Consider the following 12,892-nt stretch of genomic DNA (forward strand, 5'->3'; position numbering starts at 1 on the left):
TTATTTGTTTGAGACAGGTTCTTATGTAGCTCTGGCTGGTGTAGAACTCAAAAAGGTCTATCAGTCTGCCTCCCGGGTGCTGGGACTAAAAGCATGGGCTACCATGCCTGGCCCCAATCCTGTTTTCATATTGGTACTGCTAGATACTTGCTTAATTTGTCATCTGTTCAAAGCAGGGAAAAGACAGTAACAATGACAATGCCTGCCTACACTGTGGAGTGTAGGACATAGAACTTCTTGGTAATGGGTCTTTCAAATGCCTTGTAAACAAAGTGGAAGTTCCAGAATTGCTTTCACTGCCAGCACCAAGGAGACAGGATTGGGCCTTAGGCTTGTTAGCCAAGCAGTATAACCTAATTGGTAAACTATAGACAAAGAAGAGACCCATCTCAGAGGAGGTAGATGGTTCTGAGTTCCCGCGCTTTCTCATGCGCATGGACCTGCACACACACACACACCCATTAAAAAATGTCAGCCTTAGTAAATGAATGTATATGACCTCTCTGCTTCCCAAGAACTTGTAGATAAGACGGTAAACACATCTCTTGTTTAGTGACATTGGTATCAAAATATTTGTAGAGAAATTTGTGATATTTTTATCTTTATTGTTTTATATGATTGCTAGAGAGAATAACACAAATGAACAGAACATAAAGTCTTGGAAGTTCAATAACTTGTAAACTCCAGTGCTTCATTTGCCCTAGCCACAATTGAGTCGTTTCTGTATAGCTACTGTTTGAATATTTTCACCATTGCAGAACGTTCTTTAGGCAGTATGGCTCTGAGCCTTAACAATGCCTCTCCTTCCAGAGTCCGTGCAGATTCCACTGGAAGCCAGTGCCACTGCTCTTAGAAATTTTTACTCAAATTCCCTCTCAGCTGGAGTCAGTAATGTCTTGAAAATACTACAGACAAGTATAATAGGTATGTACCTGCTTTAGTCTTTGTCTCCAAACACTTCAGGGAAAGACCTTCACAGCTCCCACCGTCACCATGTGTTTCAGAAGACTTGATATATGCAGATGCAAACTGTCTTCAAAACTGTTGATTGTCTATCATCTGATGGGGTTGAATGGTGTGCTAGGAAGACCCTGAGAGTGTAAAGATGAAGTCAGCTATGTTAGAGAATGACTGGTAGAAAAATGAGACAATGTAAAATTTTTATTTCTGTCTTTTCCACTTTGAAGATTTTTGCTTACTATCATATTAACTAAAAGAGTTTTCACATAAAATATTTCTCTTGAGAGAAAACTACACAGGATCATTTGCTTTAGATACAAAGCCTTGATAACACAAGTTAGTCTTCAATATAGTTCTTCTTTTGATAATTGTTCGTTTGAAAGCTGGGATCACATGTCCACACTGACATGCCTGGCCAGTTCTGGTTCTGAGATGTAGTCTTGAGATGTTACTCAGGCAGGTGCCTTGGGCCTGGGCACAAGCAGTTCTGCCTTAACCTCTTCAGAAGCTGGTGCTACATAATTATTACTAGGCATGGTCAGTGAAATGTTAAAAGTGAAGTAATCTTGAATTGTTCTGTTTTGTATTTGAAAGAGGAGAGTGTTATATTCTGAGGTAGGAGGAGGTTTTGGTACACAGGGGTGTTTGATTTTGGAAAGGAAGTAGAGAGGCTGCTGGCTCTGTATCACTGCAGTGCCCTAGACTGAAGCTACAGGGTTCTGTTCCGTTCTCCCTACGAGCCTGTATGTGGTCAACATGAAACAGTGAAATAGTCACCTTAGACTTTCCAAACCAGGCATGTTAATTGTACAATTTTTGTTTTTGTTTAAACTAGATGACTTTGTGATCCCTCTGGATCCCCGGTGGAACATGCAGGCTTTGGACATCATTAGAAATTCAGTGGACTTGGATCCACAAGCAGACCGGTCTCAACAGCTCTTTGCCCTTTTAGAATCAGTTGCAAACAAGTAGGTGAAACCTAAAGCTTGAGACACTCATGGCCTTATCGACTATATATCAAATACAGGTTATGTGGGCTTTAATGTTATGAAACAAACAGTAGGTGTTAGATGTGTTCACAGCATTAGTGTTGGGCATTATTTTAAAGCTAATCTATCTCAGGATAGTTGTGTTTTTTCTGCATATAGGTCCCAGCAACCTTCCATTATCTACTCATTCTCTCAGGTATTTGCTTCGGTTTTCATCCTCAGATACAGGAGTAACTCCTGCAACATAAGTAAACATACATGTAAATTTTTTTTTTTTTTTTTGCCTAGGCAAGTTTTTGGTTTTGTTTTACCCCCAAATTGGCCATATGTTTTAAAAAATAAATGTGTAATTAAAATACAGTATTTATTGCATGCTGGTATGTAATAATGAACATGTGATTTAAATGAATCTTCATGTAAAGTGAACCCATGAGTGTGATTTATCACAAATGCAATGACAGCCACTATGCAGAGTTCAGGTTAATGTCAGACAATGGAGCAGTCTTAATACCAGTGTTTGCCATCTACCTGCCTCTTTTACACCTTCCTCTCTAGTCCAGAATTTGCAGAGACAAAGAACGGGCTAGATGAAGGCTTTAAGGTTCAGATTATTTCCGTACTGTAGTTGTGGATCAGTGGTAGAATATTTTTTATCTAGTATGCCCGCTACCCTGAATTTGGTCCCAGTACCATGTGCCCTTGTGCCGTCCTCCCCCCCCCCCCCAAAAAAAAAAAACCAAGCAAACAACTTTGCTAATTCTAAAGAAGTTCTGTTAACCAGTAAACAATTACTTCATTCCAGGACAATTATCTATCTTGACCGGGAAAAGAGGATTTTCACTGAAAGAAATTTGGTGTCCATTGGTAGTAAAAAGTTAAGAAGCAGTGTTCTGAGGATGTCACTTGAATTCCATAAAGGTAAAACATTTTCCCTTTTGCATTGTGGTTATGCTGTTGCTGCAGTTAGAAGACATACTCAGCAGCTATTGCTTTCGAATTCAGTTTGAAATGAACTATATCCTTCACTCAGTACTGATGAGTGGCATTTATGGAAACTGGTTATCCCAGATGCTCAGCTACGTGCTGCTTTCCGTCCTCACAATAACCCTTTGAAACTAAGTAGGTTTTCAGCTCATGAACTAGGAACATGAGACACATGCAAGTTCAGGATCCAATTTTTAGCTAGTAGAAGAGCTAGCACTTCAAAAGCAGGTTTCTTGGCTCAGAATATCTGTGCAGAAATCAAAACGCTATGAAGGTATAAATATTTTAAAAGCTCATTTTTGATAACCTAAATTAGAGTCATTTGAGGGGAACCCCCCCCCACCAGATGGGCCCACAGGCAAGCCTGTGGTAGCTTTTAGATGGAATGTGAATTGAAAGTCGTAAGTCCTGATGTTTATCACAGTGATAAAAACCCCAAGAAACCGTCCTAATACATGGGCACTGGGTTCAGTGTTTTGCATTTTGTTACTTTTTAAAAATTATATATACATACTTACACGTAATATTTTGCTTGCATATATGTGTGTGTACCACCTGCTTCCCTGGTGCACTTGAAGGTCAGATAACAGCTGTCATATGGCTGCTGGACCAAACCTAGTTCCACTGAAAATGCAGTCAGTGCTCTTAACTGCCAAGCCATCTCTCTAGCCCAAGTTTTTTTGTGTGTTTAAATATAGGTATAAAATATGTAATTTTGCTATGGTGCTTGTATTTTCCACTAGGACATTTATTAACATCTGTAGTATTACATGCCTCCATAATACATACAAAATATGATTTTGATTTTGAGCTTTCTAATAGACATTTGTACTAAATGTAACATTAAAATTTAGATTGTAATTTATTGTAAAAAAAAAGTCTGAAGATTAATGGAATGTTCATGTTTTATTTGTGTTAACGCTTAAGATCCAGAGAACTATCACAGCCTGCCCCATGAAATTGTGGCCAATCTTGCTGCTTTTTTTGAACTTTGTGATGCACTAATCCTGCTCTGGGTACAGTCTCCTCAAGGGATGGTTCCTGACACTCATGTCAATAAGGTGAGGCAAGGCTTTTTTACCTTCAGTGTTTCTAAAGAGTACATTTTGACATGTATAGTCTTATATAACGGATACAACAATCAAGATAGGAAGATAATTATTTTCATCCCTAAAATCTTCCTTGTGTCCTTTTGTATTTCTTTCCTCTCTTTATCCATAATCTGTTTGTAATCACATAACCATCAAATGGAATTGTACAGTATAAATTTTTGGTCTGGCCACTTACTTTTCTATTACTTTAACAGATATAGCGACCAGCTTCTAAAAGAAAGCATTTAATTGCTTGCTTAAAATTTCAGAGGATTAGTCCATAACCATCATGGTGGGGAGCATGGCCTCAGGCGGCCAGGCATTACTGCACCAGTAAATGAGAGCATATACCTTATCCCTGAGTAGGAGGTAGAAAGAGTCTGAGCCTGGCTTGGGCTTTTAAAACTTCAAAGCCCACCCCCAGTGACATACCCAATCCTTCCTAAGTAGTTCAGCTGCTGAGACTAAACATTGCAATATATGAGCCTGTGGGGCCATTCTCACTTGAGCCACCACAAGATGCATCCATGTAGTTTGATGTTCAGCAGGTTGTTCATTTTTATTGCTGAGTTATAGTCTTCTAGAAATGTTCTACAATTTATCCCTTTGCCTACAATTAAATTCTAGTTTACCTATGCTTTTTTTTATCTATCATTGTCACATGTGGATTAAATAACATTTTAATTCCAATTTACTCTTGTCAATCTAATAAAATGTTTTAGTCATAGACCCTTTTTTCCATAAAGGTTACCAAAAACCACAGAAAGGTCTTGTTTGTATGGTGTCTCTGTCAGTATTAAGGACCATTTAGGTCTATTAACACGAATGACATATTTTAATAAAAGTAGCCATTTTTTCAAATTAGATCACTACTTCTTTTAAAGAAGAAAGCTGGGTTTCCTGTCTGCTTTCTGCAGTTAGTCATATGGTGTCATGTTCATTTAAATCTGTGAAGGAAAACTGCTTCCTACGCTGGCTTTTCTTTAGCTGAGGAGGTTGAAAAAGAAGTAACACTGTTGATGGCAGGCATGTTCTTGGGGGTCACTTCACATCTCTGACAAATGTGTATAGACTGAACACCAGGGTTAATTTTTCTGCAGTGCAATACCAGTCTAGTTTTACGTGTGTGTTTGTACTGATAGTTTGGAAAGGTTGGTCATTGATTGATGTACTTTTACCTATAAATAAAAAGCCACAAATTTCATCAGGAAAATTTTAGTCACTGGGAAACTGTCGACCTCTTGGTTTTGCTTCACCCACTGTATATCCTGGTTCCACATCCATAGATTGAACTAACTTTAGGTCCAAAATAATACATTTCTTTTCTATTTAATTTGGCTCTTTAATGAGTTGGGCTGATGTTGACTTTGTGAAACTCTGGCCCCCCCCCCCCCCCCAAAAAAAAAGTATTTCTGGACTGAACATGTACAAATGGCTTCTTGGTTTTGTCATTCTTTTTTTCTTTTAGACACATGGTTTATATGTGTGCATGTTTTGCTTGCATGTGTATGTGTGCATTACATGTGTGCCTGATGCCTGTGTAGGCCAGAAGGAGGCACCAGATCCCCTAGAACTGTAGCTACCATGTTGGTGCTGGGAAGTGAACCTAGGTGCTCCTCAAGAGCAAGTGCTCTTGGCCACTGAGCCAACCCCCTCTGGTTCTTTGTCATTATTTGTGAAGGCAGTGTAACAAGTTTTACATAGCATTCCATTGACTCTGTCTTACAGATAATCTAGAGATGATTTAACATATGTTTGATGATAAGTGCTGGTTATAGGCAAACCTCATTTATTTGAGAGGCTTAACCATACTTTGGAGTCCAGAAGGGGTCCTTGGAACAAATTCCCTGAATTAAGTGAGGAGCAATTATATTTTAAATGTTTGTTGCTGTCCTTTTCTTTTCTTTGGTGGGTGCACCTGCCCCAAGTTTGGATCTTTGGAACTGTACCCAGAACCTGATGTGTGATAGGCAAGTGCTCTACCATGCCTCGCTAGCCTCCAAATAGCTTCTCAAAGGGAAAGGTTTACTTTGTGTATGTTCAGTATGCTTTTTGCCACCAGTTTTACCTAATTAGTTAGTCAGGCAGTTTTTAAAATTTGACCATTAATTTAAATTCAATTCTTTAAACAAAATAAAATGTTATGAAAATAGCTTTAACCTCATGAAATTTCTAATGGTAACCACTGGAGGGAAAGCATTTGTAAGATGCATAAATTGTGCTAGCTAATTAAGACAATTGAATTTTGAAAGTGAGCAAAATAATAGGATAGATAGATGGGCTCTCCAGACATGCAGAGACCAGAAGAGCTGGGAGGGTTGTATCAGCAGCAGCTATTAGGGCTGTAGATGGAGATGTTAGCGAGGTAAGCACTCAGTAGATACAGCTGCTAGTTAGGGATTAGTGTGCAGAAGGGGAGTTATGGCAGCAGTGACCCCCTGCAGAGCGGTCTCACTTTGTAACCCACACTGGCCTTGGACTCACAATCCTGCTTTCCCAAGTGCTGGGATTACTGATTTGCACTACCATTTGCAACATGTTGTGTATCTTTTACTAACCAGTTGTCATGGTTTTTCTTTGTTTTTAGATCTTAAGTTCTGTGAAATGGCGGGACCGGTTTTGGACTGTGGCTGATGCGGTGACATTAGATGCCCCAGGTCTGGCTTTGCTTGCCCTCCACTGGCACTGGGTTTTGAAACATTTAATCCATCAGATCCCCCAACTCCTGGTGAATCATGAAGACAAGTAAGACTCCTATTTTGAGTGGTAATGTTAATATCTGTAATGTTAACAGATAAGAGGATTTAAATTGAAAACCATTTCATCTTGCTTTGATGTATTTCACTAGCATATTAGTAAACACATTACATTAAAATATAAAAATGTAGAAGACTTTTCATGGTATTCAGCATTTCCCCTCTTTTCTTTGAAGATATTATAAAGAGGTACAAACTGTCTCCAAGCACATCCACAGTTGTCTGGGCACCCCAGCTGGCAGCTTTGCTGGCATCAAGAAGCTGCAGGCGTTCCTGGGACGGCCATTTCCTTTTAAGGTACATCTGGAAACATGTGGTCAGTGAAACCCTGGAGTTCTCCCGAACCTAGAAGCTCAAGTAGACTTGCTTTTGCTCCAAAGCTAGCCCTTCATTTCATCAGACAGTGCTCCTACTCACTCTTGAGGCTGGGTGGAGCTGCATTCCCTGCACCGGAGCACACAAGCTGTGCTAGGCTACTGCAGAGCACGGCCTTCCAGCTCTTGAGTTCGCATTCTTGGGTTTATTTCAGGACAAACTGGTAGTGGACTGCTTTTCACAGCTGCGAGTCCTTAACAAAGCCCTTGTCATCAAAGAACAGCTGCCTGTCTTTGGGGAGTGTGGGTGGCAAGAAGACATTAATCGTCTCCAAGTGGTTGCTTCTGAATGGAATTTGAAGAAAAGTCTCCTACAGGCCTGGGGATTGATCCTCAGAGCTAACATTCTGGATGGTGTCAATCTAGGTAATATTTTCTGGTGTCTGGTTTGTTGAGGCTGTCTTCTTCCCTGTTGTTCATAAAGTTTGCCCCTCTGACTTTGGACTGAACTTCACAAGTATCATTCAGGTATAGTATTAAATGTGTAGAAGTTAATAAGAGTTTATGCCAGGCGGTGGTGCACACCTTTAATCCCAGCACTCGGGAGCAGAGACAGGTGGATCTCTGTGTGTTCGAGGCCAGCCTGGTCTGTAGAGTGAGTTCTAGGACAGCCAGGGCTATTACACAGAGAAACCCTGTCTCAAAAAAGAAAAAAAAGAAGTTAATGATTTTAATAGGAGAAACTTAAAATACATGTTGACCAGCTAACTCGAGTTAATAGCAGGGACAGCAGTGCTCCCAGATGTTGGGCATCTAGACTTGGACTTAGAGTACTTTGTTCTAATCCATGTCTTTCTTTCTTATTGGAATTGAAGATGAATTGAAGACTCTTGTGAACACTCAGGGTTTGGAACTAAAATCCAGAGGACTTTCATGTGGCTTCCTGGAGAAAGCACACGAGACGTCTTCCCCATCTCAGCCAAGCTTCAGCTCTTTAGTCCACCTCACCAGGCGTGTTCAGCTGTGGCCTGCAACCGAGTACCTGGCTATGCTTTGGCAGTACAGAATGACAGCTGATTTTGTAGCACAGGCTTGTCTGAGCTGGTAAACACTTTTCCATTGTTCTCTAGAGGATTACAGATTCTCTTGTTCCGTTATCTTGTGTGCGTGTCTTGAGGAGTGATTGCTGAGGCCCAGGGAAGTCATTGCCCCTTTATAAGACCAATCTTCCTGAAAGTGCTTTAATTGCTTTGGTCGCAGGCCTAAACCCATCAGGTGCTCACCAGTAGCGTAGTCTCTGTGTTCCACCTTCCCTTGTAAAGTAGTTCCTTGATAGTTGGCACTCCATCCTCTCCCTGTTTATTTTTGGAACAGGTCAAGCAAACACCGGCAGATGGATGAGGAGATCAGTCACCACATCACATTTTGTCTGAAGCACACACCAATTGCACCTCAAAAGCTTTGGAATCTTTGGTCTTTACTGCATTATCCAAAGGTAAAAACTAAAATCGAGGAAAATAAGCCTCCTCCTGCCCTGATTAATCAGATTTCTGTGGCTGATGCTTGCTGGGTGTGGTATTGACTTTCAGCGCTACACGTTGTAAACTTGGATCCACAACTTAACAAAGGTGTTGGACAACTCTGTTTTAGGGGTATTGGGGATTGTCTTTGCTGTCCTGGGACTCGCTTTATAGACCAGGCTAACCTTGAACTCAGACATTGCCTACCTCTGTCTCCTGAGTGTTGGGGTTAAAGGTGTGTGCCACCACAACCACTGGCTCTTAACGCAGAAATATCCATTTGGTTTCCAATAAATGATGTAGTAATATTGACTACTTAAAAATTTCTATTCGGCTTTAACAAAAAAAGCCTTAGTGTTTTCTTGCCTCCCATGTTGAATGTGAATTCTTCTAAAAATGTGGTTAATATAATTTTTCTAGAACATCCTTAAATTTTTAAGTCCTTCCTTTGCTGATGTTACAACTGTGTGAATTAGTTTACTTTCTGCACAGGTTTATACAGCATCTCATCTTAGTTTATAAAACTGCAAACAACCTACATAACTTGGCTAAGATAATTGAGAGGACATTGAAATCAGGATGTTTAGGATTAGTATCTTTTAAAACACCATTGGAAACCAGGCATTAGTGGCTCGTGCCTTTAATCCTAGCACTCGGGAAGCAGAGCAGGTCGACAAAGCAAGTTCTAGAACAGCCAGAGATAAACAGAAAAACCCTGACTCAATAAATCAAAAAAAAAAAAAAAAAAAAAAAGCCACTATTGGGTATTGATGTATGTTAAGTGGCAGATGTGATAACTTGAATGATGGAAACTTTTTCAAATTTTCTTTTGCCTCTAGCGGTCTGCTAAAGAGCTTTCTTGTTTGTGGTCAGAGTTATTTAACTCCACATTTGGGTCTTCCTGGAGCAGTATGGTTACCACAGATCCAGAGTGTTGGCTGACGTGGAGCCCTTTGCCTAACACACCGCAGCAGGAGGTGCCCAAGTCACATTTGGACTCCACGTTGAAGGTTTGTGAGCATAAAAGTCATATAAATGCCTGTTTATTCTGTGAACTGGTATCTTACAGAAGTGACTGTGATCCTTTGTTTTCTGAGGAATGTTAAGCTTACTGTACAAATCATGAATGATTTATGTAATTCTGAGTTATAATCACAAATTTCTTTAAAACGTCATTTAGTTTTTCTGTGTGTGGTAGGACTTGATTAGCACTTGTGTTTCTCTTTGACTCTTAAGATTATGCATCTTTTCATGTGTTGTCAATTACACCTATTGACTGGTGCTGGCAGCCTGCAGGCCTTCGCTGATTGTTCCACTCTGGACTTTTCAGTCTTACTCATTTTCTTCTTTTTACTTTTTATTGAAAACCATTTTTTCCCATATAGTATATTCTGATCAGTCTCCCCTTCCATGTCTCCCAGGTCCTCCCTCCCTACTCTTTCAACTCCATGCCTTCTTTCTCTCTAGAAAACAAACAAGCAAATAAAAGTACAAACAAACCAGAACAGAACAAACGGGAGAAAAGGAAAAGCACCAGAAACACACACATATAGACATGTAACAAAGATTTTTCATGATTATCAATATTAATACTTTCCCAGTATGGCTGGAAGTATGTTTCTGGATTTTTATTGGTCTGTAAGATTTGATTGTTTCGTGACACTCAGTTTAATGATTTTAGGTATGCCAGTCTCTTTCATTTTTTCTGTCTTTTACATTAAACACTTAAAAATGACTTCTTTCATCGGTTGTAGGGTAAAAATGATTTACCATTTTCTCCTGTGTCCTTGTTTTACATTTAATTTTGTCAGTATATCTTTTCATTTATTTGTTCATTTGTTTATTATGTGCATGTGTGTTTGCCAGCGTGAGTTGACCGTGTGAGGAGGTCAGAGGATGTCTGCCTCCCTAGACCTGGAGCTCCAAGCATTTGGGAGCTATTGTGGGTGCTAGGAAATGAGTCTGCTCTTTGCTACTTGTCTGTCTTTCCAGCCACCTTATCTGTGTGTCTTGCTTTCTGAGTTTGGAAAGCAGCTTTTTCTCTTAGTCTATAAATGATGCATCCTGTCTAGTCTTATTTGAAGTGCCACCTTTATTTCTATAGATGTTCATGGAATTCTTTTTATGTCTTCGGTATTTTTGTTGTAACTGAGGCTAATTAATAATGGCTTTTACAAAACCTCTCGCAAAGTCTCTGATGATAAAGCTTATGGATTCTCAAGAGCCGTGTGGGATGTACTGGTTTTTTCTGTCATGTATTGACCATGTGACCCTTGTTGTGGATGGCTATCTCTGTCTTACATTGACAGACTTGGTGTCATGTCGCCCCTTATGTCTCCTGTCTCCTTTGTCCACTTCTATCTCTCAGTTACTTGGTTCTCTTCTTGTGGTTCAGGGCCCCGGCAGCCTCTGCAGAGCTGTTTTTTCCAAGTGTTGCTTCAGTGTGTTAACAAGCAGCAGCCGAGCAAGCCACTGGGACATAAACGGCCTGCCCCTCCTGTCTTCCTCACACGTCACCCTGGGAGAGTGGGTTGAGAGAGCCCAGCAGCTCCAGGACATCCGCTCGTTGCTGTGGACCAACATGTCTGTGCCTTCAGTAGCTGAATTCAGGTATTTCTCCCACTGGAAATAGTCTGTAATGCTGTTGTCTGCTTTCTACCATGTGTAGCGAGGGCTCATTCAGAACTTCCTTCTGGTAAATGAAGGAAGGTGAGGGGAGTTTTTGTATAGATTAACATGCTTGCAATCCATAACAGGCTACTGTGCGTTTGATTCCGGGATTTTAAGAATATTTGAGCCGTCGGGTGGTGGTGGTGGTGCATCCCTTTAATCTCACGCAGCACTTGGGAGACAGAGGCATGCGGATCTCAGTGAGTTCAAGACCAGCCTACAAAGGGAGGTCCGTGACAGCTAGGACTGTTCCACAGAGAAACCCTGTCAAAAAAAAAAAAAAAAAGGAAACAACAGGTTATAAATAGAAAATCATGCAAGATTACATGAGCAATTTACCTTTAAATAATAACAGTCTGTGGTTAATAGTTCCTGAAGTGAGTCACTGCCTCCGTAAGTGCTATGTTGTGTGTCCCCACAGACGCACAGACTCACGGCTCCAGGGGCTGGTGCTGTGCTGGCACCTGCTCGGCCTCACAGAGCTGCTTCCCGTGCACCAGCAGCAGAAGTACATGCAGAACTGTGAACGGCTGCTGCTTGGAGACAGCCAGGCCTTCCAACACGTGGAGCAGACTCTGGGGAACATGGGTGGTCAGGAGGCACTGCCCAAAGAACTTCTCTGCCTCTTGCTCGCCTCTCTGCACTACTTTTCTGATGAAGTGGAGAGTAAGCAGAACCTCCCTGAAGCAGCCCGGCGCGGGAGACTCTGGGTGAGCCTTGGCTTACTCCAGATCCAGACTTGGCTTCCCCACGCACGTTTCGACCCTGCAGTGAAGAAGGCATACAAACTCAAGTATGCCCAAGAGGAGGTAAGGGCAGGTGGAGAGCCTGGGCTGGGTTGCCCTGGCTCATTGAATTTGCGTATGACTTACTCCTTTATGCCCTATAAGGCTGTTTAGAGTGGGGAGAGTTCTCAAGAGTCTTGTAATGACTGCATTTTCTTCTAAGATATCTGACTTGACTTAGCAGAGAGGAAACGGGCATTGTCAGAGAAATAATGGAATACTGTCCCTAGACCCTAGAGATTGTGAGTGTAATTCAAATAATACAGCCCTTGCTACCACTTGAACATCCAAACAAACTGAAGAAACTAACAAACTAAGAGAGATACATGTACTGTATTTTGAAGAGGAGCGGATAGAGGATGAAAGTTAGGCAGCTGTAGGTAGACACTTAATATTTTTGTGGTATGAGTAATACAGTTTCTTCTGCCTAACAGTTCTGAGTCGAGTGGCCCAGGTCTTTGGGTCATTCAGATCCCTGTCCATCTGACTGTTCTGCCACACTCAGGACATTGTCCTCATGTGCATGGTCGCTGCTGTGGCCACAGAAGACCATTTGTTGTTTGCTTTTCCATTAGTTATGCCAGCTGCAGTGTGAGTGGAAGACCCGGAACCTGTTGTCCCACCTACAGACTGGAAGGGACCTGGAAGACGAAATGATTATCAGCCACTCTCATCCACACATCAGGTAAGGCAGCAGAGTGTGTGTTGGGGGTGAGAGGTAGAAAAGGTAGTATGAGATTGGCTACTGTATTGCAGTTATGTTAATGTGGTGGTGATATAGCTCCAGATCGTTCATTGTGGTCAGGAAGAAGGTATATTCAAA

General features: G+C 41.1%; 1 protein-coding gene across 3 annotated transcripts in view; it reads left to right on the plus strand.

Annotated features, from left to right (window-relative positions):
• Positions 1-12,892, plus strand: part of Mdn1 (midasin AAA ATPase 1) — a 127,061-nt gene that overhangs the window by 70,416 nt on the left and 43,753 nt on the right. For all 3 annotated transcript variants that reach the window (XM_038347377.1, XM_038347378.2, XM_038347379.2), the window contains exons 50-62: positions 811-924; positions 1,796-1,928; positions 2,752-2,867; positions 3,861-3,994; positions 6,612-6,769; positions 6,957-7,077; positions 7,310-7,520; positions 7,970-8,198; positions 8,469-8,589; positions 9,454-9,624; positions 11,010-11,224; positions 11,706-12,093; positions 12,645-12,754. In XM_038347377.1, coding sequence (XP_038203305.1) covers positions 811-924; positions 1,796-1,928; positions 2,752-2,867; positions 3,861-3,994; positions 6,612-6,769; positions 6,957-7,077; positions 7,310-7,520; positions 7,970-8,198; positions 8,469-8,589; positions 9,454-9,624; positions 11,010-11,224; positions 11,706-12,093; positions 12,645-12,754 — 2,221 coding nt within the window. The remainder of the gene's footprint in view (positions 1-810; positions 925-1,795; positions 1,929-2,751; positions 2,868-3,860; positions 3,995-6,611; positions 6,770-6,956; positions 7,078-7,309; positions 7,521-7,969; positions 8,199-8,468; positions 8,590-9,453; positions 9,625-11,009; positions 11,225-11,705; positions 12,094-12,644; positions 12,755-12,892) is intronic.

Source organism: Arvicola amphibius, chromosome 11 (genome assembly GCF_903992535.2).
Source record: "Arvicola amphibius chromosome 11, mArvAmp1.2, whole genome shotgun sequence".
In the NCBI taxonomy this organism is placed as follows: Eukaryota; Metazoa; Chordata; class Mammalia; order Rodentia; family Cricetidae; genus Arvicola; species Arvicola amphibius.